General features: G+C 50.0%; 2 protein-coding genes across 3 annotated transcripts in view; both read right to left on the bottom strand.

Annotated features, from left to right (window-relative positions):
• Positions 1-5,530: 5,530 nt before the first annotated feature.
• Positions 5,531-9,007, bottom strand: LOC122365219 (protein mono-ADP-ribosyltransferase PARP12-like). Of its 2 annotated transcripts, none has more exons than XM_043336224.1 (2): positions 8,817-9,007; positions 5,531-7,198 (listed from the first exon to the last, which is right to left on the bottom strand). In XM_043336224.1, the coding sequence occupies exons 1-2, from the start codon at positions 8,893-8,895 to the stop codon at positions 5,892-5,894; spliced, it is 1,386 nt and encodes a 461-aa protein (XP_043192159.1). In that variant the 5' UTR covers positions 8,896-9,007; the 3' UTR covers positions 5,531-5,891. The 2 variants fall into 2 exon arrangements, with proteins under 2 accessions (XP_043192159.1, XP_043192158.1); XM_043336223.1 differs by lacking the exon at positions 8,817-9,007 and adding an exon at positions 8,492-8,510.
• Positions 9,008-10,442: 1,435 nt separating this feature from the next.
• The window catches only part of LOC122365227, a 28,992-nt gene continuing 14,177 nt past the window's right edge, over positions 10,443-25,257 (bottom strand). The window contains exons 12-16 of the mRNA XM_043336231.1: positions 25,018-25,152; positions 24,188-24,300; positions 23,460-23,612; positions 22,180-22,239; positions 10,443-11,881 (exon numbers count right to left, since the gene is read on the bottom strand). Coding sequence (XP_043192166.1) covers positions 11,806-11,881; positions 22,180-22,239; positions 23,460-23,612; positions 24,188-24,300; positions 25,018-25,152 — 537 coding nt within the window. The 3' untranslated portion in view covers positions 10,443-11,805. The remainder of the gene's footprint in view (positions 11,882-22,179; positions 22,240-23,459; positions 23,613-24,187; positions 24,301-25,017; positions 25,153-25,257) is intronic.

The following is a 25,257-nucleotide window of genomic DNA, read 5'->3' as shown; positions in this document are numbered from 1 at the left end:
CCTGTATCCTTTTGACGCAATTGTATTGCTCCTTTTACTGCTCCTGATAGACCTTGCTTTACTTTCATTTCTGGTCCTGAAGCATCTTTCCCTGGATCTGATACGCTTCGCTCTTCACCCTTTGTCTCACTTCCCACTGCGGATGCCACCTGTTTAAATCCTGTCACATCATCAGCCACTACTGCTTCCCCATCAACTTCTTCCTCCTGTAGTAGCCCTTGGTCGGTTTCGTCTTCTTTCTGCGATCCTGCTTGACCAGTGCCATCTGCTTTTTGTTGGCCCTTTCTCTCTTCTTTGCCCTTTTTAGCTACTGCTCTCGCTATATCCTGTTTTACTTCTGGTTTTGGTCCCAGTGTCCCATCACTGCTCCTAATTCACTTCCTTCCTTTTCTTTTTCCTCACTTTCCAAAGCAGCTTCCGCCTGTATGGATTCCGTCGCCTTCTGTACCCCGTCTGCCTCCCCAGCAACTTCGTTTTCATGCGATTGCTCCCGCTCTGTTGCTTCCGCTTCTACATGTGATCCTGCTTGACTAGGATCATCTGCTGTTTGCTGATCGTTTCCCTCTTCTGTTCTTTTTTGAAGCACTGGTATCCCTCCTGTTGCTTCTCTTGACATATCCTCTTGTTTTTCTGCAGCGTCGATGCCGTCTGCTAGTGTTGTCGGACTTGCCTCCGGCACTTGTGTCTCGTCTGTGTCCGCTACCTTTTGTTCTGTGTCCACTTCTGTTGCCTCTCCGATTTTGTCTTCTGCTGCCCGGCTGTCTGTCACGATGCAGACATCTCCCGCAGAGTCTCTTTCTGAGCTCCTGTCCCGGCGTGACTGACGCTGTCTGCTAACACCTGCCTTTCGCTCTTTGTATTCCTTGAGATAGTTGACGAGTCGCTGCGCCTCTGCAGGCCGCTGCGTCTGATCAGGCGTTGCGGCCGTAACTGCTGTTCGGCATCAGCAGTGCGAGTGCCTGACTCTCTGTCCAGCTCAGGAAGCGTAGCACACGTCGATTGTGCGTGCCTCCCAGGCTGTGGCCCCTGGAACACTTGTCTCCGCTCTTGCACTCGCCACGCGTGAAAGCACTGCAAAGGTGAACCCGCATACAGTGCTTGCTGCACTCCCTGCCAGATCTGTCAAAGTTCTTGCAAATTTTTGGCCGGAGTCTTCGGCATCGCCCGAACGTTTTCGCTGAGCCGTTGCAGCAAATCCGCCAAGGGCATGTCTGATAGATCTGTGGCTTCCAGTACGTTGGTGTTGTGTTGGCCGGCCTTGACGTCATGGCTGAGGTCGCAGTCGTCCAGCGGACAATGATTTAACGCATACCGGTAGCAGACGTGCAAATAGGGACACTTGCACGTGCTGTAAGAGAGACCTGTGCAGGAACCTTCGTTGTACGAAGTACAGATGTTAACGTTCTTCCCGCGAGCTATGCGGCGTAGTTTTTCGAACACAAGTCTTATGTCGTCTTCGCCTCTCCAGCCGGCATCGTTTAGCACCTTGAGGTTCTTTGCTGTGTGCAGGTCGTGAATCTTCTTGCAACCACTGTTGTTGCATGTTGTAAGTATATACCAAAGGCAGACATGCAGTCGCGGGCATGCTTCGTCAAAACATGCTCCATTAAAGTAGCGGGCACACAGGTGGGGGACTTGTCTGTCCCTTATGATAGCACCAGCTGCATCGCTGATGCTAGGCATTTCGGCTTCCGCCGTTTCGGGATCCATGGCGACCCTGAAACAAGAGATGTTCTGTATCATTCTAAGGCGATCACGTGAATGAGAAAACCTGAACACGGATGCACTGGCGCCCGGAGGTGGAACGCACAAGACGGGAAAGGGGATGCGATGGAAAAGGAGTAGAGTGACTGTCCTATATGTATAAAATATAGGTACGTGCCCGGCAGACCGCCTACGATTTGAAGGGTTGCACTGACTAGACGGCCACCAGGACGCCTTTTGCAGCAAAATGCCTACCTACCCAGGTAAATTGCAATTTAGGTACTTACATTCTGCGATACCCGGTACCCACTCTGAAATGCTACCGTGACAGTTTACCCAGAAATTGTGCCGAGCACCTGTAGGTTTACGTTATGAGCTGAAACACTAAAATCGGCACTGTATGCTATTTAATTACTGAAATAGTTTGCTGATAAGCCCTCTTGTATTTAGGTGCAAGATGCCTCAGAAGTGCAGGCCTCAGAGTTGGGCAGAGATGACCAGTTAACCAATCATCCAACGCCAGCTGTCAGCTCGAGTGGACAGTGGTAGGAGCACTTGCAATGTGTACATCTACATGCGTGACTATTGGCAATGTCGTACTGGCATTTTAGTTTAGCTACCGATCTCGGGCAGGGAAACAAGTATTGAAGTCTGAGGCAGGCAGTTGTCTAAAAAGAAGCGGTGCCCTGGCTCATTTCTATTGAGCATCTTCTCCCTCCCCGACCCGGGCTTTAACCTTTCAATGCCGTCGTGAAGTATCGCTGCATTTAGGGTTTGTGGGTCAAGTATGTTTTTTTTTCAGGGCCTATAAAATATCCTTTAGAAACATCAAAAGCATGGTAGGTACATGTAAACGTACAATGTTCTTGAACCCACTGGGCAGCCAGCGCGCTTCATATGGAAAACGGGGCTTCCACCCAAGGGGACAGAGGAGCTCCTTCATCTCTCCGCGCCTCTTTTCGACCTGTTACATACGCTTGGCGAGTCTTGAAAAGGAGAATCTGAAAGCCGCACTGAATGCTGGCGAGTAGCCGATTTTGTTCCCATTAAAGGTAGTGTGCCACCTTTGAAAGATTTCCCATTTTATTTTTCCTAGGATAAGAAGCTTCTGTTTTTACCTAATATCGCAAAGAAAATCAAAAATGGGCCTGGAATAGTGCCTTTTTCACCTAAAAGTTTATCGGTTTTTTCGATATGTATAACAACTGTAGTGGGCTGACCTGCAAACAGGCGTCGGCAACAATCGCGAATGCGGCGCACATGTGACAATAAGCAAAGGTCATTATAGAGTTACGACGTACGGGAATGAGTTATCAGCTGTCTAATCGTAGACAACACATTGTCGAGCCTTAAACTGTAAGCCTGTATTGGTATTGTTTCTTTTATTTGGCTGTCGAACATTATTTATGGTTTGAAATATGATTTTATGTAAAATAATTGATATGAAAAGCCGTCTCTTAAGTTATGACCCCATTTCACCACACGCAAGTGGCAGAAATGACAATGATCAGCTGACGCATTTTTCTTGGCCGAAGTCAGAGCGCGCGGCCCGACGCACCACCACCGCACCACAAAGTATGAGCAGAAGCCGCGCCCAAAGCCAGGGCCCCGGTAACGTGAGGTAGCCGAGTCGGGGCAGCGTGCGCTGACCCAAGCCGGGGCCGCAGCTTTGGGCGCGGTCTACCGCATCCCCGCGGGCAGCCCCGGGCTTTCACATGACACCGGGAGGACGCGCGGCCCCGGCTTGGGTCAGCGCACGCTGCCCCGACTCGGCTACCTCACGTTACCGGGGCCCTGGCTTTGGGCGCGGTCTACCGCACCACCTAACAGGCGTGTTCGAAACCGCAGGAGATGATGATGAACGGGTTTATCGAAACTTGATTGGATGAGCATATCGGTAATAGTGATTTCAGTGTGTGCATTTATTGTTCATAGTGGTGTGAAATGTGGTTGGGGTACGACCGACAACCCGTCGGGGCGAATTTCGCACTGGGGTACTCAAAATTTGAAGAATTTAAGACGTTTCCATGAGTTTTGAAGGTATGGATAAGTTCTAAAAATCTGGTTCTCCTTATCTGGGCCATTAACTCCATACGGTCCAGGAAAGCTGGCACACTACCTTTAAAGGAACTATCCCACCTTCTAAAATGTTGTTAAAACCAGTTAAATTGTGCCCGACTTTATAGATTGGATGACCAGGAACACGGTTCTGGCATTTATTTTTCATTAAACATCTTAGGCTTCCCATATTCCAAACACAAACTTTCAAATATGTGACGTCACAGCCCAAAATTACCTCCTTCCCCAGGCCACATTACTGTCATAAAGCTGATTCTTTTTACTCTGTAGGCACCACAACAAAGTTCAGACCAATTTTTAAGCGATTTTTCAACGAACAAACCCATTTAAAGGTAGTGTGCCAGCTTTCCTGGACCGTATGGAGTTAATGGCCCAGATAAGGAGAACCGGATTTTTAGAACTTATCCATACCTTCAAAACTCATGGAAACGTCTTAAATTCTTCAAATTTTGAGTACCCCAGTGCGAAATTCGCCCCGACGGGTTGTCGGTCGTACCCCAACCACATTTCACACCACTATGAACAATAAATGCACACACTGAAATCGCTATTACCGATATGCTCATCCAATCAAGTTTCGATAAACCCGTTCATCATCAGCTCCTGCGGTTTCGAACACGCCTGTTAGGTGGTGCGGTAGACCACGCCCAAAGCCAGGGCCCCGGTAACGTGAGGTAGCCGAGTCAGGGCAGCGTGCGCTGACCCAAGCCGGAGCCGCGCGTCCTCCCGGTGTCATGTGCTAGCCCGGGGCTGCCCGCGGGGATGCGGTAGACCGCGCCCAAAGCTGCGGCCCCGGCTTGGGTCAGCGCACGCTGCCCCGACTCGGCTACCTCACGTTACCGGGGCCCTGGCTTTGGGTGCGGCTTCTGCTCATACTTTGTAGTGCGGTGGTGGTGCGTCGGGCTGCGCGCTCTGACTTCGGCCAAGAAAATGTGTCAGCTGATCATTGTCATTTCTGCCACTTGCGTGTGGTGAAATGGGGTCATAACTTATAAGACGGCTTTTTCATATCAATTATTTTACATAAAATCATATTTCAAACCATAAATAATGTTCGACAGCCAAATAAAAGAAACAATACCAATACGGGCTTACAGTTTAAGGCTCGACATTGTGTTGTCTACGATTAGACAGCTGATAACTCATTCCCGTACGTCGTATGGTCGTAACACTATAATGACCTTTGCTTATTGTCACAAGTGCGCCGCATTCGCGATTGTTGCCCGACGCCTGTTTGCAGGTGAGCCCACTACAGTTGTTATACATATCTAAAAACCGATAAACTTTTAGGCGAAAAAGGCACTATTCCAGGCCCATTTTTGATTTTTTTTTTGCGATATTAGGTAAAAACAGAAGCTTCTTATCCTAGGAAAAATAAAATGGGAAATCTTTCAAAGGTGGCACACTACCTTTAAATCAGAATGACTAAACGAGGTGATGTCACACTAACGGTCGCTCCATGTTGAAGATAGGGCCTTGCGCAAGGCCCATTTTCAAATGAAGGGAACGAATCTCTTCAACACCAAGAGGCCGCGGGGGTTGCAACCTACTATAGATAGTGGTTTCTGAACCTCGCCGCAAACTTGGCTATCTCAACTCAAACCCCATGTTAAAGGTGGGATAGTCCCTTTAACTCTCTTCGGTGGCGGTTCCCTGGTCTTGAATTTTTCCCTCTCAATCTCGCTCTCTTTCCTTCACTCTCCTTTCCCTGCTTTTCCGCGCTCATCGTAATCGGAAAGAGAATCGGTTTTATTGTTTATTTTTTATTTGATCCATCAAAATAACAATCACCATTGGTAAGCATCACAATGATTGCGATTTGGTGCCATACGAATCTATAGGTTTTCATACTGTACCTTACCGACTTACGATTGTTAATATTACAAAGCATACATACAGGGTTTACAAGTGTTGTTTTTACGCCTATTGTTCGCATTGTTGTCCATTTCTTCCACTTCGGAAATATCGAGAAACATGATCCGCTTTTGGAGTGAGACATAGTGTGCCACATAGACATAAGTAAGCTTTCTCGAAGGGTGCGGCTGCCGGCTGCCGGTGGCTGTGCAGTCGTCTCCAGCGGCTGCTGGGCGGCTGGTCGAGCCGCGCAGCTAGGTTTGGCGGCGTCGCTCGGCCTCCAGCTGTCGCCGGGCGCGGCGCGTCTCCTCGTCCTGTCCGTCGAACCACTCGGCCACCGTGTCGTCGATGACCAGCGAGCGGACGGCGGTGGCGATCGGCGCGCGGCACAGCGGGCACGGCTGCCTCTGGCGCTGCACGTCGCGCACGCAGCCCTCGCAGAAGGTGTGCGTGCACCCGAGCGTGGTGGCGCGCACGAACAACTCGTGGCACACCGCGCAGGTCAGGCTGACCGGGGCGCCGGCGCCGGCCCGCTGCGGCGCTGACGGTGGCTCCTCTCCGCCAGTGGCACCCTCCGGGCACTCGACGGCCGCGGCCTTCTTCGCCGCCTTTCTGGCAGCATATCCTTCACGGATCGTGGCGAACACGTCTTCGGCATCAAGCAGATTGAACTTTTGGAGTATCTCCTTGTTGTGTTCGCCTCTGAAGATGTTATGCTCTTTGAGGCATGAGCTCTTTTTGTTGCAGCGCCCCATTAAATAGCTGAAGCAGACGTGCAGAAAAGGGCACGAAGGATTAGTGCAGAAGCGCTTGTTGTATTCAATGCAAGCACTCGGGGCTTTTCTGGGTTTTGGTGCTCCTTTATCGGCTTCTTTTTGGGCTTTTTCAGTTCTCCGCTCAGCCTGTTCGAGTGTGGGGTCGTTCGTTTGTCGAACAGATGCTCCGTCTCCCCGTCGCGGCTCAGCTTTCGCGATGTTTTGTTTTTCGCTGTATAGGTTTCTGTACTTTTCGCTGAGGTTTTTAATGATAACGCTCTGATCTATGTCTAGAAGTCCTGCGCCTCTTAGCACGAGCATGTTGTGCTCATCCCTGCCAAAGTCATGCATAAAACGGCATTGACCTTCCGAAGCGTTGCACTGTTTCAAAATGAAATGCAGACAGAGGTGGAGCTTGTTGCAATCTTCACGCACACATCCTAGAGCATTGTAGTCTAGACATAGCTCAGGAGTTGGCAGACCTGAAATCTTCACCCCATTGCAACTAGCTGCTCCTTGTCCGACTTTCTCTTTAAGCATGGTCATCAACTGGGGATGCTGCTCGCTGCTTGTCCAATTATTTACCTTCAGCACCAGCTGGTTATGCACAGTGGTCAGTTGGTGGGTGCGACTGCACCTCTCGCCGTAGAGACAGTTTCCGATGACGAAGCCCTGGCAGATGTGCAGACTCAGGCAGCTGTCGCTGGTGCAGTAGGCCGCTGCTGAGTTGTAAGCGGGGCAGATGTCTGGCACCGTCGCCCCGGCCGGCGCCGTCGGCACCGATTCTCCTGATCCCATCCAGGCACCTGAAACGCACCGCTTCATATGTAGGCTGGTGTATGAGTGAGCTTCTGCGAGGGTGCTTTTGATGGTGGGATCCGATTGCTTCAGAAAAATTGTGTGACTCAGATTTTTACGGATATAAGCTCAGGAAGCACTCGCTTACATAACATGTAAGCGATCTACTGTTTTATCATGTCAATACAATATTTCAAGTGCAACCTTTCGATTTCTCTGAATCAGTCATTGTTCTTTCAGTTGATGACATGCCTGCAACACTTCACATAAGTCAATTAGTAACGCTAGTAAAAGGCGAACTTGGCAGCAGTTCTATAGTCCGTCTGAATTGAGTGACTGTAATCATAGCAAAAGAAAAAAAGATGTTTTAACCAAACTCACAATGCAAGATGCTTTCTGGGAAGGGAGGGGAGAGGGTCACCTTAAAACTGAATGCATAGGGATCGTCGAAACACGCGCTCTTAACGGTCGTTTCTTTATGCGATGGTGCTACTTATTTCTTATACGATTGGGCACTTTGTAAGAAAGGTCCTTTTTTGATATCTCTTGTCTTTACCTACTTTTGTTGTGCATTTATGTAAGTTGGATTATGTTCTTGCGAATTACTAAGGACTTAGATAACCGTAGCCTTAAGCCACCCCTGCTCACAGTAGCATGCTTGTTAAATTGTCATGGTTAATGGTCGTAGGCCTTATCTAATCTGTCCGCCCTATTGCAGTGTCGCTAGAACCGCACCAGAATAAGTTTTACCTATTATTCTAGAAAGAATGATGAAGGATGCTATTATTTTGCAATGATGTTGGCCCCATTTTTCATGTTTCAGAAGATATATTCGGCAGTTGTCTACTTACACTAGTGATTATGTGTTTGCGTTACTCCGATTGTCCTTTTAAAAACGTCATTTTCAGTCAGACGCATCGATGAATAAAAAGTGGTTTGGCACGCAGCGGGCATATCCCTCAAATGGTTTCTTAGTTTGAAAACCTCTCGGACCTTGAATAGGCTAGTGCTAAAATACATTGACTGTCAAAGTCGTGGTGAAGTACACAGCAAGTTCACACTGTAAGTAATTTAAGATGATACCCTTTACCTTACCGTGTTTAACTCTGAACACTACATTTAACATGACACCCAAAGCGCTTCATCTTACCAGGCGCGGATACAAGGGGGGGGGCCATGGGGGCCATGGCCCCCCCTTGGCCGATTTTTTTTCAAAAATAAAATAAAAATTTAAAAAGCTGAAAAGGGGGCCTCCTGAAAATAAAGTGGCCGAAATCCGATGAGTTTTTTTTTTAACCTACCCACTTAGTTATTTCTTAGAAGACTAGCTGAGAAGACTTCTTTGTTAGAAGATTGGTAAAGCTTTTCATAACTTGGAGGTCTCTTATACTCACAGAGATGACCACTTTTACAGGGCCTGCTAACCTGCACAGAGGGCCTCCAAGCCTGCACAGATGTTGAGATGTTGCCTGAACAGCTAGATAAGCTCAATAGACGCAGTTTTTTTTGGGGGGGGGGCCAACAAGTGGGAAGATGGGGCCTCCAACAGGTGGGATTATGGGGGGGCCTCCTGGTTTCTAATGGCCCCTCCCTTGGAGATTTTCTGGATCCGCCCCTGCATCTTACCGTGTACGGCCGCGGTCGGCTCCCTGTTGTGTCTGGCGACAACAGTCGGACCATCACCTCGACCACCCCTGTAGGTCATGACGGCCTTGCTATCGCGGCTCACGTGTTTCGGCAGGCTATCTTATCCGTGTGCACGATCGCAGGGTCGAACGCCGCTGGTTAATTCTGTGGTCATCGAGCAAGATACCGGGGCGGGTTAACGTTGGGATATCGGGATATCGGTGGAACAGGTGACCTGGGTCCTCTCGGTGGGCTACTGCACAGTCGGCGCTTGATGACCTCATCTGAGAGGGTCTCGGACAGTCGGGCACACTTACTGGTGAATCAGCATCAAATCAGGCTTTGTAACGTTAAAGTGCAATTGCACATACAGGGACGGTTTGTGTCACTAAGTGTTGAATGTCGCATAAGCTCAATATTGACAAAGTGTCATTATTGTGTAAGAATGCGTTCGAAGTCGGTCGTAGTTGAACCATATGCTAGTGCTCTCACCATGCGGGATTGACGTGTGTCCGATGATTGTGCTCTCACCGATACGGGATTGAAGGGTGTTTGATAATTGTTTGGCGATGACCTTAGTTTGGAGGGAGTAGAATTCGGATATGTGCGGTTGACGTTCATGTACATCCCGCAAGAGTTCCAAGTGACAATTCTCGTATCACTTAGTATTGTCGTAAGCCAGTTTTTTTTTTTGACGAGCCTGCCAGATTGGTTAGTTGCAACCTCCTTCCGTATTTCAATATCAACGACTTGTTGCATGGGAATAGAGGCCCGTGATCAACTTTTTACGCTGAAATTGTATTTCATTGCGACAATTCTTCTGCTGTCGTATGTGAATTCCGAAACAACAGGAGCTCGTGCATACTGCATATCGTCAAATACTTTCCACAACATGAAATATTTTCAGCCTGATACAAAAGATTTTCCCACTGTGTTTGTGATGTTCAGTCCCGTTATAACATGGCGTAAAGCTGTGCGACGCGGTGTCTCATATAAGGTGAGTTACTGACAACGGTAGGTCGGAAACTGAAATTATATTATAGCATCAAGCATGACGTTTAGCTATTTCATGGTTGGGCATGTCAAGCGATACATTCGTATTTTGCATTTCGACCCAAATATGTGAGTTAAGAAATCGATCACTTACAACACAATGCTGACACTCGGGGGAAGGGGAGAGTCTGACCTGAGATCTCTTAGATCGATCTAGACAGGTAGGCATAAATATAATCTAGTCCTAGATGCTAAGAGATATCTGCAGCCTATCGACATTCTGTCGCTGAATCATCCCTTGAGATGACGGCCTGCACACTTGAAAGATTTACTGTAGGTTATTATCGGCGCCACAGCTCATTGTTTACGGTCCTGAATCATGCATTCGAGATCATTTGATCCTTATCCCAAGGCCAAGTGGCTTGTGAAACATGAAACAGGTGATGAAGAACAGGTGCAAGGATGTCAAAGTACGACTCCGGTGCAAATACATGCATGTTAACCGATGTGAATACATTTCATATAGATACGCATACAATATATGCGTGAAGGCATGCACATTGCACGTCGTACAGACCTGCTCACTCGAATCCCTGCGCAAATAAATGCGGGTGTTGCCAGCTGCTGGTGTTTTCAGATCATATAAACGAAGATAGATAGACATAAATTAAAATGACATTCCTAAAATTTATTTCTGGCCCATGAGGTCGGCAAAACGTAACATCACTGGCAGGGAAGGCTTGGTTGTTTGTGGTACATTAATTAATAAATAGGAAAGCATACCTACCCAGCACTTTATTCATTTCGCATATTCATGTTATCAAACTAACAGCAAAAGAGACGTTTCTTCAGGGGTGGATTCAATCCATTCCCTATGATGGTCGTTATACGCATGTGCCTTATGAATATATTTGTGCACCGTACAATACACAACACAAATACACATGGTGCACAAAGGCACTATGCAGGCCTACATACGAAGTAATCCAGCATGTTATGAGGACCTGCTCATTCAACTCGAAACACACAATATCGAGATCATGCTTTACTCCTACCTCCTTCTATTCCCAGTTGTAGCGAATGAGTAGAACACACTCGGGAAGTCATTCCATCCGTGTGACCATTAAAGGCCTGGCTACACTATGGGTTTTCTGCGTGCGTTATTGGCGGGTTTGCGTTCTTTGCGTAAAATCGTTCTAGAAAAGAAAAGTTATAAATAATTTAACTTTTAAATTAGTTATATAAAAATTAATAGGTATAACCACTATATAAACTAAAATTTAACATAAAAAATATCACAAAAACGTGATATTGTTTATTTTTTTCTAGAGCAATATTACGCAAAAACCCCAAACCCGCAAAAGAAGCACGCAGAAAACGCATAGTGTAGCCAGGCCTTTACCGTTGCTTCAACTGATAAGTAGCACTTCCAGAGTTTGCTCTATGTATGCGTGCATCCATGTTTATCAAAAAATGAAATGGCGCCAGGAAGGTGAGGCTTTCTGTGTCATTGATATATCTAATACTGCGTCTCTGCCGCTGCCAGACACGATTACTAAACAGATGTGCCAATCGCCAGTCGTGTTGACTCTCATCATACGCGTCATAACACGGAACCGTTCATAACATCGACATCCTGGGCAGAATTAGTGGCGGAACGAGCAAAATTAAGCAAAATGAAAAATATGTTCCGATCACCATTGTTCTACGTCAGGGTCACGTCATCTGGATCCGGTCACCATCACCCCTGGGTCTCGGGGTCCGGTCACCATTGCCCTCTAGGTCCGGTTTTTATCAACCGTGGGTCTCAGGTCCGGTCGCCACCAGTCACCACCCTCCGTCCACTGTCCAGGATTCGGTCGCCATCGCCCATTTTTAGGGTCCGGCGGTCGCCATCACTGTCTCAGGGCGCCTTCACCGTCGTCTCTGGGTCTCAGACTCCGGTCACCGTCGCCCATTTTTTTGGGTCCGGTCACCACCGCTGCTCAGGACCCGGCTACCATCGCCCCTCGCCACTATTTGAGTCCGTCGGTTCGGAGGCAGTGGCAGAGCCGACAGTCTTCACGTTGGTCCTGAAAACAAAGGGGTCATGCTGAGTCAAATATATCTTTTACTTTTGCCAAGTTTGGCTTTTAAGTAAGATTTTGTCTTAAATAGAATATATTTTACACATAAAATACTATATTCTTCAGTATTTTAAACCTTTTGTTGCTATGGACCGTGAGTCAAAGTTCTTTAACCCGCGCCCCACTGGGGTCTGTGTATAACACGCCCTACTGGGGGGGGGCTATTCATAGCCCCCCCCCCCTCCTAACTCCGAAACTACTGGGCCGATCGTCAAAATTCAAACGGCGTCTGATAGCCCCGGAAAACTGTCGAGCGAAACCTAATTTCATTGACCTCGAGGTCACCGATGACGTCACAGGTCAGGTCAAAGTAAAAATTATTAGCATTTTTGCTTGTTCACATTTTGGGCTCTGGCCGCCGTCTTACAAGTCAGATCAGGCTCATTTTTGGTTTCCACACTCGTGAACAGATGCTCTAGATACCTTGAGGGTACCAAACTTGTACTTTGATTTTCAGGTCACCCCGCAGGGGGCTGACCGTGGTCAGAGCTGCTGCTTAGCCGGGGTCATCTGGCTCCGGCTGTGCGGCGGCTGTGACTTCGGCCAGTAAGGGGAGTAGCGCCCCCTCGGCCCCAGCTTGACGCGCGTTTTGACCTGGACTTGCCTTGCCTACTGGATGGATTGTCTGCAGGATTGGCCCCGCAGGGGGTTGGCAGTGGCCGGGGTCGCTGTTGGACTGGGTTCCTTGGGCCTTTGCCCCGCGGCGGCCCTGGCCTCGGCCAGCAAGGGGAGTAGCGCCCCCTCGGCCCCAGCTTGACCCATGCTTGCTTATGACTTGCTTTGATCGCTGGATGGACAGATGGTACGGTCCGACTTTTCTTGTTTTTTTGTGGTTTTGTTTCTCTTGAGCGGTCTTTGTTTGCTTTTGCTTTGCTTCTCACCGGATGTCCGCGTTTCGTTCGATCACAGCTTTCTGATTCTTTTCCTACCTTTTTCGTTGTTTTTGCACCCGCAGGAACACAGCCGAGTTGGGCTAGTGTAAGGGGAGTGGCGTCCCCTCGGGTACCAGCCGGTTTTACTAGGCTAGGCGAGCCGACCCGTACCCCAGGACAACGGGATCCTGGAGGTTGAGCCCCCCACCGTGCGGAGCCAGTCGCGGTGGCTGGGCAACACGCCTCTTTGGCCCTGAGTTCTGTAAGGGCGGGACACTCAGTGGGGCGCCGCACTTGAGGAGCCATTCCCAGTCGTGATGCCGCCGGGGGTGGTGTCGGAGAGGTGTCGCCGGCGGGGTTCGGGCACTTGTGCTCGTCCTCCGTCGGTGGGACTGATCTGTCGCTGCCCCTGGCGGTGACTCGGCGAGGCGTCAAGGGAGGAGGCGGTATCCGACCGTGGGGGGTGGTGAGTCTCTCTCTCCCCCGCGGAAGGTGCCGCCAAGTCCCGTACAGTCAGCTCGGCCGTCCTAGGCCTTGTAGCGGCGCCGTTGCGGAGCGTCGGCGGCCGAGCTGGCGGAGACCAACAGACTCGCATGGATAACCAGACCAACCCCTCCTCCCCCTCTCTCACCAATCCCTCGGCTTCGGCCGATTCTCGCCCGCCGGCCTCGGCCGACGGGCGAACGGTGCACGGTCCAAGACCGAAAAATCCAAAAATCCTCATCTTCCGGAGCGCCGACAGGGAGCTGAGCTCCTTGACGCCCTTCCAGCGGAAGGATGGCTGCGACCGGTTTGGTTCGATCGTTCGTTGTGACCGGATGCGTGATGGCGCGCTGGAGGTCGAATTCAGGAAAAGCGAGGAGGCGGCGAAAGCGTTGGACGCTACTCGCTTCGTATTCTCCGAGGGACGGGCATCCGGCCGGAGGCTCGTCTCCATCCCGCTTACAGTGGAGCCCCACCGCTCTAAGAACTCCTCACGAGGGGTCATTAACTGTTTCGACCTGAGGGGAGTGAGCGACGAGGACATTGCGGACGGGCTCGCCGATTTCGGCGTGACAGCGGCTCGCCGCATCATGACGAAGAGAGGCACGGTCCCGACAAATAACATCATTCTGACATTTGACACCACCGACATGCCGAACGAGGTCCGTGTGGGGTACATCAAGGTCCGTGTGCGCCCATACGTCCCGGCACCCATGCGCTGCTATCGGTGCCAGAGGTTCGGCCACACGAAGGACAACTGCCGGGGTAGACCCACATGCTCCAAGTGCGCTTCTCAGGACCACACTGACGATACGTGCGACTCGGAGACCCCTCGATGCGTCAACTGCGGAGAGGGGCAGAAACCGCACTCCGCGTATGACAGGTCCTGCCCTACATACGTCAAGGAGAAGGAGATTAACACCATCAAGGCTACCAGGAATCTGTCATTCAAAGAGGCCCGGGAGGTATATAACCAAAATCACCCGAAGACCTCGTATGCCCAGAAGGTGAAAGTGACAAACACTACCGATGCCCCCCAGATGAGCGTGGCACAGCTCGTGCAGCTTCTCAAAAGATTTGGCCTCACTGTCGTAGCCACTGGTGACTCCGCGGTCTCTTCGGCGCCTGGTGCGCCGCCGAGTGACACAGAGCAGACTGCTCAAGAGTCAGTGTGGGGTCCACCCAGTCCCGCTCCAGCTGCGAGCGGTGAGGGAGACGATTGGACCGTCGTCCAGCGCCGACAGGGTGGTCGGCGCCCCCCGGCGCAGGGTAAGGCACCATCCACCCCGCCCCGCCCCCGACCGCCCACGGCGGTGCAGGAGGCTCTGCGGCGGGGAGAGGAGGAGAGGAGGGCACGAGAGGCGAGGAGGGCTCGCCTCGTTCAAAAGGCCATCGAGGCTAAGGAGGCCTCTGTTGCCGCCTCCGCCTCCGGGAGTGCCAATGCGGCTGTCGCCGCTGACACCCCGGAGACCCCTCAGGCGGGGACTCGGCCCATCATGGGTCCCCCGCCCCCTCCCTCGCTCTCGCAGCAGCGGCGGCCTCCGCCGTCGCTGCCAGACACACCGGTGTCAAGGACACAGGCCGCCGCCCCGACATCCCCGTCGGGGCAGCCTCAGCCCCCTGCGGCTCCGGGGCGCCTTGCCAAACGGCAGACGCCCCCGAGCTGGTCGCCCTCGGAGGGTGACGCTCCTCGGGCGAAAAAGCCCCAGCAAGGCTTGAGTCACGCCCGATCTGCCTCCGCAGAAGGCAGACTCCACCGAGAGGGCTCGGGGCACCCCCGTATCCGCTACGGGGGGAGCGCCTCTTTGGAAAAAGAGGACTTAGTCTAGTCATTTACTCTAGTCATTTCCTCTTTTATCCTTTTATCTTTTTCGCGCTATTGCGCTTTTTTACCAGGTGCGTTTCTCTCGGTGTTTTTTACCTTTTTTGTGGCCAGTCAGGTATCTGCGTGCGCCTTTGCCTCATGTTATACGCGCCCTTTTTGCGCCTTTTTAACCACGCCTTTTATTCTACAGTGGAACTGTAGAGGCCTCCGGGCCAACTACCAGGACCTACAGTCTCTTATCCGTTGGCGCACACCCCTTGTTTTAGGTCTCCAGGAGACCAAGCTAGCGCCAAATGTCACCTTTGTCATCAAGGGCTACTCTGTTTTTAGAAGAGACCTAGATACCCCGACCATTGCCCATGGAGGTGTGCTTCTGGCGGTTCACCATAGCGTACCTGCGCGCCAGGTGCCGCTGCAGACTCCCCTGCAGGCGGTGGCCGCCAGAGTTGATTTCAACCACCGGGAACTGACCGTGTGCTCTTTATACCTACCACCAGGTAGAGCGCTCCCGGTGGTTGAGCTACATCGACTTGTCGATGAACTTCCACCTCCGGTCCTGCTAGTCGGCGATTTTAACGCTCATAGCCTGGCGTGGGGTTGCGACACGACTGGCACTCGTGGTCGACTTTTAGAATCTTTTATCCGGGATGAGGTGCTCTGTATTTTAAATACAGGACAGCGCACCCATTTTACAACACCCTCCGGTCAAACATCGGCTCTGGACCTGAGCTTAGCCAGCCCGCAGCTAGCTCAGCTTTTTAACTGGTTCGTCCATGACGACCCACTCGGGAGCGACCATTTCCCGGTGTGGCTGGAGCACCAGGAGTCCCCAGTAGTAGGCAGCCGTCCACCTAGGTGGAATCTTCGGAAGGCCGACTGGGGCGATTTCCAGACCGCCGTAGAGGCCTCTGTTCTATCCAGAGCCGACACCTCTGTGATATCCACAGAGGAGTTTACGTCCCTACTCATTGATTCCGCAAACGGGTGCATACCCAAGACGTCGAGCCAGCCTCGTCGTCCTCCTGTTCCGTGGTGGACCAAGGAATGCGGAGACGCGATTCGTGCCAGGAAACGCGCTTTTAGAAAGTTTGACCGGAGTGGCTCCACTGAGAACCTCATCGCTTTTAAGAAAGCGCGGGCTTTTGCCCGACGCGTTTTAAAAGAGGCAAAGGCTGTTTCATGGCGCACTTACGTAAGTTCCTTAAACCGTTTTACTCCTACGACCCAGATATGGGCACGCATGAAGCGCATTGAAGGCCGGTTCAGCTCTGTTCCGCTTCCGGTTTTAAGAGTGAACAACACGGACATATCTCACCCTTCAGACGTCGCAGAGACGATAGGCCGTGCACTCTATCAGCGCTGCCGAGGAGAGTCCTCACGACCTGCACCAGCCGCCGTGGACTTCAGCACAGCTGAAAATTTCGTGTACAATGAGCCTTTCACCATGGTTGAGCTTACGTCTGCCATCAGCTCGTTGCGCAGCGTCTCAGAAGGTCCAGATGCTGTCCACAACGACATGCTCCGTCATCTCCCCGCAGTTGCCCTCGAGGCGCTGCAAGCAACCTTCAATTCGCTTTGGGAGACTGGCACCTTCCCTGAGACCTGGCGGGAAGCCATTATCATTCCTATCTTGAAGGCTGGCAAGTCGGGACATGACCCTCTCCATTATCGGCCCATCTCTCTCACATCATCGCTATCAAAGCTGATGGAGAAGATGGTCAATGTGCGTCTTAGCTGGTTTCTGGAACATCACGGTGTTTTTACAAACGCCCAGTGCGGTTTTAGAAAACACCGCAGCCCTGTGGACCACATCTTAGCCCTTGACACCGAGATACGCACCTGTTTTACTGAAAAGAAGCACCTTGGAGCACTGTTCTTTGATATTGAGGCGGCCTATGATACAGTGTTACGACACAGAATACTTTCCAAAGTACATAAGTACGGCATACGTGGCCGAATGGGTCTCTTTATCAAGAACTTTTTATCGGGTCGTCGGTTCAAAGTCCGTGTTGGCAGCCGTCTTTCGAGCAGTTTTGTTCAGGAGAACGGAGTTCCTCAGGGCGGAGTGCTCAGTGTGGCGCTGTTCGCTGTGGCGATCAATGACATTGGCGACAAACTCGCACCATCTATCGGCAAATCACTATTTGTCGATGATTTCGCGATCTGGTTTTCAGCTACGACCGCCCGTCACGTTGCCAGACAGTTGCAGCTCGCTGTAACCCGTCTGGAGAGGTGGAGCGACGACAATGGCCTTCGTTTTTCAACAACGAAGACCGTCGCTATGCACTTTTGCCGCCGCCGCTGTGACGACTTAGCCTTGGGAATCAAGCTCCATGGACAGGTGATTCCTACTCGGCCGGTGGCGAAGTTTCTTGGAATCTTTTTTGACAGTCGTTTGACGTATAGAGAACATTTTAGAACGCTTCGGGAACGATGTTTTAAATCCCTGAACGTTTTAAAATGTGTCGCCCGCACATCTTATGGTGCAGACCGCAGGACGCTCCTTCTTTATATCGGTCGATCGTCCGATCGAAACTGGATTACGCATGCTTTGTTTACGACTCTGCCAGCGAATCCAGTAAAAAGGCTCTTGACTCCGTGCACCACGCGGCGCTACGTGTTGCCACAGGTGCATTCCGCACGTCGCCCAAGAGCAGCCTCCTCGCCGAGGCACACGAACCGCCACTATCTCTCCGCCGTCAGATGCTGGGGATGAGGTACGCACTGAAACTCCGCCAGTTCCCAGGACATCCGACGTATCCGTACGTCTTTTCTCCTGATTTTAATCGTCTTGACAGAGTGCGACAATCGGTCTCCTTCGGATTGCGCATAAAAGAGCTCTTTTCTACAGTTCACATAGAGTTCCGTGAAGTGCGACGTACGTGGGGTACGCCCTCTCCGCCATGGAAATACGCTCCAGCGCAAGTAGACCTCACGCTCTCTGAGGTCAAGAAGGACGACCTGCCGCCATGTGTGCAACGAGCACGGGCATTGGAACACATTGCGTCATACGACGGTTTTATCTCGGTGTTTACAGACGGCTCGAAAACGAAGGACGGCGTCGGCTGCGCTTTCGTGGCTGGTCGCGACACGCGCACTTTTTCATTGCCTTCCTCTGCCTCCGTTTTCTCATCCGAGGTCGTTGCAATCGAGAAGGCGTTGTGTTTTATCGAGGTGTCTGACAACTTGTCTTACCTCATTTTATCGGATTCTCTCAGCAGCCTGCTGGCTATACGGAGGTTTAACCCAGACGATCCGATAGTCCAAGACATTTTATCTCGGCTCACGTCGGTGGAGCAGTCAGGCAAAACTATCAAGTTTTGCTGGATTCCAAGCCATGTGGGTATAACTGGCAATGAGCTCGCCGACGCGGCCGCGAGACGCGCGGCCGCGGCTCCATGCCTTCGGCGTTTGCCCCTGCCGGCTCGTGATTTTTACTCAGCCATCCAAACCTTCACGATGTCAAGCTGGCAGGCAGAGTGGCATCTCCAAGGATCTGGGAAGCTGCGGAGCGTAAAGCCTACCTTGGAGCCCTGGCAGTCTTGCTTCCAAAGCAACAGGCACCAGGAAGTGGCCCTCTGCAGATTGCGTATTGGTCATACGTACGCGACTCATGGCTATCTCCTCCGTGGAGAGGAACAACCCACATGCAGTCGGTGTGCCGTGCCTCTCACTGTCTCTCACGTGCTTTTATCTTGTCCTCTCGCTGAACCGAACCGGACACGCTATCTCGGGCGCATTGCTCCTGTAACCACTATCCGCCACCTTCTGGGTGATGACTCACCCTGGGTTTTATCCGGCAACATTTTTTCCTTTATCCGTTCGATCAACTTCCAAGTGATCTACTCGACCTGACATGAAATCCAACTAGTCCTCTCTAGTCCTTACATCTAGTCAGTTGTCTAGGACGACACTCTTGCGCTGCTTTATCTTACCTTGCTCTTTTATATCGAGTCTTTTACTTTTTAGTCTTCGTATCTAGAAGGTTCTCTCTTTTGACACACTTGTTTTATTAAAGGACGCCATTTAATTGCGTCCCAGAAAAGCTATTTCTGGCACCTAAAAGCTGACTCGCCCCAAAATTGGTCCTCAGCACCTATTTGGTGGATACCAGCACCAATCATGGAAAATGACCTTAATTAGCTGTTTCTGGCACCTATTCATCGGTACGCCTTACTCTTTTTTCTGAATATGGCACCTAAATGCTGAGCGTAGCACCAATCTAGTAGAAAAATGAACTACTGGCTGGTAGAATCATGTTGTTCTGGTATAATGACCCCTGGAGTCTAGTCTAAAGGTTGCCAGTGCAGCTACACTCTAAGACAGCCCCGTAGTGATCTCAGCATTGTATATGACGTTTAAGTAAGCAAATAATATTGATTTGTTTGAAAAAAAACAATGTCATTTAAATATCTAAAAGCATTTATTTGTAATGCTTAAAGGGAAACATTTTTGTGAGTAATTGTCTCGATTTTGACCATTAAAACGGGTATTGTATTTTTTGACGTCATCAAATAGCTCCAAAAAAGAAATGTAATGTTTTCATTCCGTTCAAGGCCGCTGAAGAAACGCGGGATCTTGCGTGGGACATTGTCCGTTGTTTGCCGCGCAGAGTTGTGCCGTGGTTGTGCCTTTTTCATCCGTTTCTTACTTATGTCATTTGTGTGCATGAAGCTTTGATTTTGTTTTTGGTTATTGTGTGGCCGGTCAGTCAAACGCCCCTGTAGAAACCGGATGCTGCGTTTGATCGAGATGGAGTCAGACGATGATTGCAGAAAGCTAATAATATTGAAAAGAGGGCCGGTTGCGTGGCATGTCTGTTCAGAGTTTACATTTTGCTTTACTCCAGTTTATGACCTGAGAGCCTGGCTGGAAGTGACGGATCCAAACTTTTCACGTTAAAATGGCTGAGGGTGCAATAATCTCTAGTCTCTACATAGCGGGCTGGTATAGGAGCGTCTTGCTATGCTGCACCATAGCTGGCTAGTGATTCTCTTTTGGCTAGAAATGGCATTAATCATTATCTCCACTGGCGAAAATGGCACTTGACATCACCGAATGCAACGTTCATGTTGTTAGGATACATAAAATCAGGAAGATTACGCGAATTAGGTAGGCAAACGTGGAATAAAATAGATGCTGGATGTTTTGGTTTTGGTGCTGAATCAGCAAACAGCAAATACGGAGTTCAACTAGACGATCTGGCAACTTTAGGCTGTGTGGAAGCAATTAGGTGCCAGATTCAGATATTAGGGTCGAATAAGCATTTTGGGGCTGATCAGCAATTAGGTGCCAGAAACAGCTTTTTAGGGACCAGAAACAAATATTCCCCTTTATTAAAACCACGTTATGGGCGCAAAATGACCTAAGTAGTCGGCGCGCCCTAAAGCCCCAATTAACAAACAAACGATTTTCAGGTCAGGGTCAGGTCATCACAGGTCACGAAAATATTATATCATGCGTCGGTCACGTGACACATGTTTTATGGTCCATTTAGGCCATAGATTTCGAATTTGATGTCGTCTGTGTCATTCGAGGTCATTTTGAGTCGAATTTAGCTTAGGTCAGGTCACTTTCAGGTCAAAAAGGTCAAATTTTGAAGTTAAAATTTTTCAACAAAAAAGGTGTCTATTGGATGCAGTTTGAGCTCAGGAACACGATGGTGCCATTTATATTGGTGTACGATGTCAAATACGTGCTGAAAAATTAATTTGAAAAATTAATAATTGTGAATTTTTTTGCAATAATGCGTATAACTTGGCCATTTTTGAAGATATTTAGCTAAAACTTGCTAGAGCTAGTCATAATCATGCATTCTGTCACATATATTCCGGTTTTTTCGAAAAGTCAAAAACTTTTTGAAAAAAATATAAAAATATAAATTTTGAATATTATTATATACAATTTTCGAAATTTTCAAAATTTTGAAAATCCGAGATAGCAGTTTGATAGCGCGGTCAATTCTGAGACCTTTCATGCAAAGAAATTGGATCTAGCTTAAAAACTGAGCTCTTGGGAGCGATTGCCGTGGTTCAATGTTTTGCGTCGAAATCGGACGAACATGACGTCACTCTGACGTCATTTCCGGCCGACCTATGGTAGCTACGAAGTTTAAATTTTGACACAAGGTGTCAAATTGATGCAGCCGAAGGTACTGAAAGTTAGGCGTCGATCCGTCAAGCGGTTTGGAAGTTATTGCAGAAAAACGGGAGGGGGGGGGCTATAAATAGCCCCCCCCCCAGTGGGGCGCGGGTTAATCAAATGGCGAGTGTGTACAGGCCTAATGGTCAGGTTATGCTAATGCTAATGTAATGTTAATGTATCTAATGTGTAGGCGTATTCATTGTCTGGTGAACTATTTTCTTATTCAATGGCAATGAATTTTGCTGCTATGGTGGTATATTTTTATTCAACAATGGAGTCCTACATTTTGCATTCTCGCCTTTCGTTGTGCCCACGTATATTTCATCACGAAGCAAGATAAAATTATTGCCTTCATCAACTGTCAACTACTCGTGATTCCGAGACAAGCCTATACCAGCTTTATATGAATCAATTGTTTCCCGACTAATGCCTCATTGATTGTTCCATTTCCGACGCGAGAAGAAGCACTTCCTTTTGGAAGTGACGTGTAAGACCTTCACCGTGCGTCCGTCCACAACACGAGTATGCACACACACAAGTCCCCTGTTCCGCTCGGCTGAAGGACCGCCTCTAGTGTTGACCGGCCAGCCTCCCTTCGGCGCGCGGCCACAACACAGCCCAAATGGCACCGCCGCTAATGCGCCGCGCACTTAGGGTAAGGAGGTGGCCTTTGTTATTTTTGGTTCCTTGGTACGCCGCCGGGAGGCTGGGTCGGAAGGTGAACCGCCCACCGCTGAGCTGTTTTTGTTTCAGGCTTAGAAATGTCACCGGGCAAGTAATTACCAGAAGTGCGCAGTCACGAAACTGAACGAGGCGATCTGGGCGGAAATGGCTACTGTTTTTTTTTTTTGCCTTTACCTGAGTGAGCTCCGGTAACGTAGTGCAAGAGACCAAGGTGCATGAGCGTTGTAGGCACTTACTGTTGCATCTCTGAAGACACTGATCCCCACAGCTTGAAATCCCCTTCAACAGAAGGTTCTCTGAAAAAAATTGACTTCAGTCAAAAACATACAACATGCTGATATACAATTTTAGCCACCATAGCGTTAGCAGGCCGTTGGTCGTATGTTATGGTAAAGGGCTGCGGGTTGCACGCTCCCACAGACTTCTTGTTGGTACCGTTCAGGCGTTCAGCTTCAAAATCAGGTGATTTTGTGTTTATTAAGCGCTGCCTTCACTGAAATGTGCACGTCGTGCACAGCAGTGTCTGAGTTTTCCCGCTGCTTGTCTCGGGAATGCGGCTGGCGCTCGTCCTGTGACATGTCACTGGCCGTCTTGTCTCTCGATGGTGAGTGATGAGACAGGGATACTGTCTATAAACATTACTGCATCGCATCACGGTCGATGGATAAGTCCTAGCATGTAACACGCACGTCAAGACGCTGTGTTTCTCTCAGCTTAGATGTTAAGAGCTAACTGATCAGTTGTCCTAACCAAACGCTAGCGGGAGAAGACTGCCTTATGATCCAAATGGCTCACAAAAGCCGTTTGGTTCAAATTGAAAGTCCGAATTGTATGTTATGGCTTACAAGATCTCTATGGCTCAGGCGGCTGTTTAGATAGTCATGGTAACAAAACAAGGATTCGAGATCGAGGTACGTAGTTACTATTTATTACACTGATTGGCCCATGGACCATAAAATTGGATGTGAGTAGCTCAACACGCATGCGTGGTTTATCTGTTACGAGTAGCTGTTTGGAAATATGGAATGATAATGTGATACAGGCTCTTTTGTGTTAGATATAATTGGTGCAACCGGTGAATTAGGTATTTCTGAGAAAAAGAAGAAAAAAACATTGTCCCCGTCCGGCACGTCAACACTGTTTCCTTCTGAGCTGACCCAAAAGCATCTGCCGGGCATGCAAAAATATTCATAGTCCCACGGCGAATCGCGGCCCTATATCGCAGTGAAAATTACGCTGACCTCGCGGCTGGCACCCAGCTGGCACTGGCCCCATACCTAGCCACTGTGCCGTGAACCGATACCGAGCACATGGCCTTCGGTATCGTGCCCCTCCGGCGGAGTCAGAGGTCAGGGAGACACTCTGAGGGGGCGGTCAGCATCCCTCCCCGGCGCGGTCAGGTCAGGGGGAGTCACCCCTCCGGCGGGGTCAGAGGTCAGGGGGAGTCGCCCCTCCGGCGGGGCCAGAGGTCAGATGGAGTCACCCCTCCGGCGGGGTCAGTGTCCGGGGTACTCACTCTGAGGAGGGCCGCCGTCCGCTGGTCAGCCGGGCCAGCAGCGGGCCAGCGGCGGCGGCCAGCAGCAGCAGCAGTGCCCCGGTCAGCGCACAGCCCAGCCAGTAGGCGCCGACACCCCCCAGCAGCTGGTGGCACGCCGTCGAGGCCGACGACCTGCAGCGAGACGGGCACCGTTCAGCTGACCATAATGCGATAAAAATATTACTTTGCACTCGCATAGTACCGAACAAGAAAAACAATTGTTGTTTAAGATTCAACGATTTGATAGGCAGTGACTTGATTTTTTACATTTTTTATAATGCGTTTTCTTTTAGTTTGTGCTAAACAGTAGAACTTGTGTTATTTTACGAAGTTATATGTATGAGAATTGGCGATCGGAATTTAAAGTTGCATGTGTATTGTATCGAAGAGAGGACACTGTTCGTTGGACATCGAGGTGCATTAAAATTTGTTTTAGCCAAACACCTACCTGAATACCGGTAGAATACCGTCAAAGCACCAGCGGCGGTCTGCTAAGCTCACTGTGTGGCTCGCTTACCATAATAATGCCTCAGCCTGGCGCCAGCAGTGAACAATCCTACCACTTGAAGCACAGCCACACCACGCAGCAATGCCCTCACCTGAAGGTCACCCAAACCGGGCAGGAATCCCCCCACGTAAAGGCCAGCCACATGGGACAGGAATCCTCTCACCTAAAGGCCAGCCACACGAGGCAGGAATCCTCTCACCTGAAGGCCAGCCACACGGGGAGGCAGCTGGTGTCGCGGCGTAGTACCGTCTGCACATGATTGGAGAACTGCTCGAGACGGCCTCTTATCTGGCGGCGGAAATTGGACTCTTCCTGGAACGAATGTAGGTGCGGTGTGACAGAGCTTCCTTCCGGCTCTCCTTACCACGCCAAGAAGCGTGCTGGGAACGGCCTGTACGTAAAAGGTACTGGCAAAGACATGAGTCGTAGTGATTTTACCGTCTCACCAAATCAGCATCCTCGTGGAGAATTTCATGACGGATATTACGTATGTACATTCATCACTGCACTGGATGAATCGAACCAAACCACCAGCATTCGGAGCTCATACGGAGCACACCTGTGATCTGGGCACCGTGTCTTTGGATAACTGCAAATCTTCCAATACAGAATACAGCTTAAAGCCTGAATCTAAAGCGCAGTCATTTCTGTCATCGAAACGTTCTATTAAAACCTGCGAATTATGCATGCTCACATTAATGATGCTCACCGGCGATTGCTGAACATAAGAAAGTACTGATAGGTTTACCTAGCTAACCCAATTGGAAGCGTCACAATTTCAGAAACATCTAAAATGCTTCACAATTTGCATCGAGGCATTTAGCATACATCTACGGTACCGGCTGTTAAGTCATTTGGCCACCATTGTTGACACGGAAGGGACAGCCGGTTGATGCAACACTCTCAGAGTTTTCCCACTGCCCTCGTTGATTTTTTTTTTTTGCGTTGAACCCAAGTGGTTCGCAGGGCTTGATACGAGAAAATGTACGGCTATGCAAGTTGCAACAAATACCTTTCTTCACTGCTCACCTGCTGTATGACGTGGCTGGCGTTGTTGCTGAGGAAGCTGTCCACCTGGGCGATCTGGCCTCTGAGACTGGTGACCTGACCTCTGAGCGCCATGGCCGACATGTCCAGAGTGGCCACCTGAACGACCAGTCGAGCCTGGCGGCAGCGCGGCCACCCGTCGTCTCTTAGCCACGCGTCGATACCATCGAACATAGGTATCATCACGCGTGTTAGAAATTATTATCCCCTCTTTCTATGTCT

The sequence above is a fragment of the Amphibalanus amphitrite genome, unplaced genomic scaffold (assembly GCF_019059575.1).
Source record: "Amphibalanus amphitrite isolate SeventyFive unplaced genomic scaffold, NRLGWU_Aamphi_draft 000723F_arrow, whole genome shotgun sequence".
Classification (NCBI taxonomy): Eukaryota; Metazoa; Arthropoda; class Thecostraca; order Balanomorpha; family Balanidae; genus Amphibalanus; species Amphibalanus amphitrite.
The sequence above is the reverse complement of the archived record's forward strand: the minus strand, read 5'-3'. Positions and strand labels throughout refer to the sequence as shown.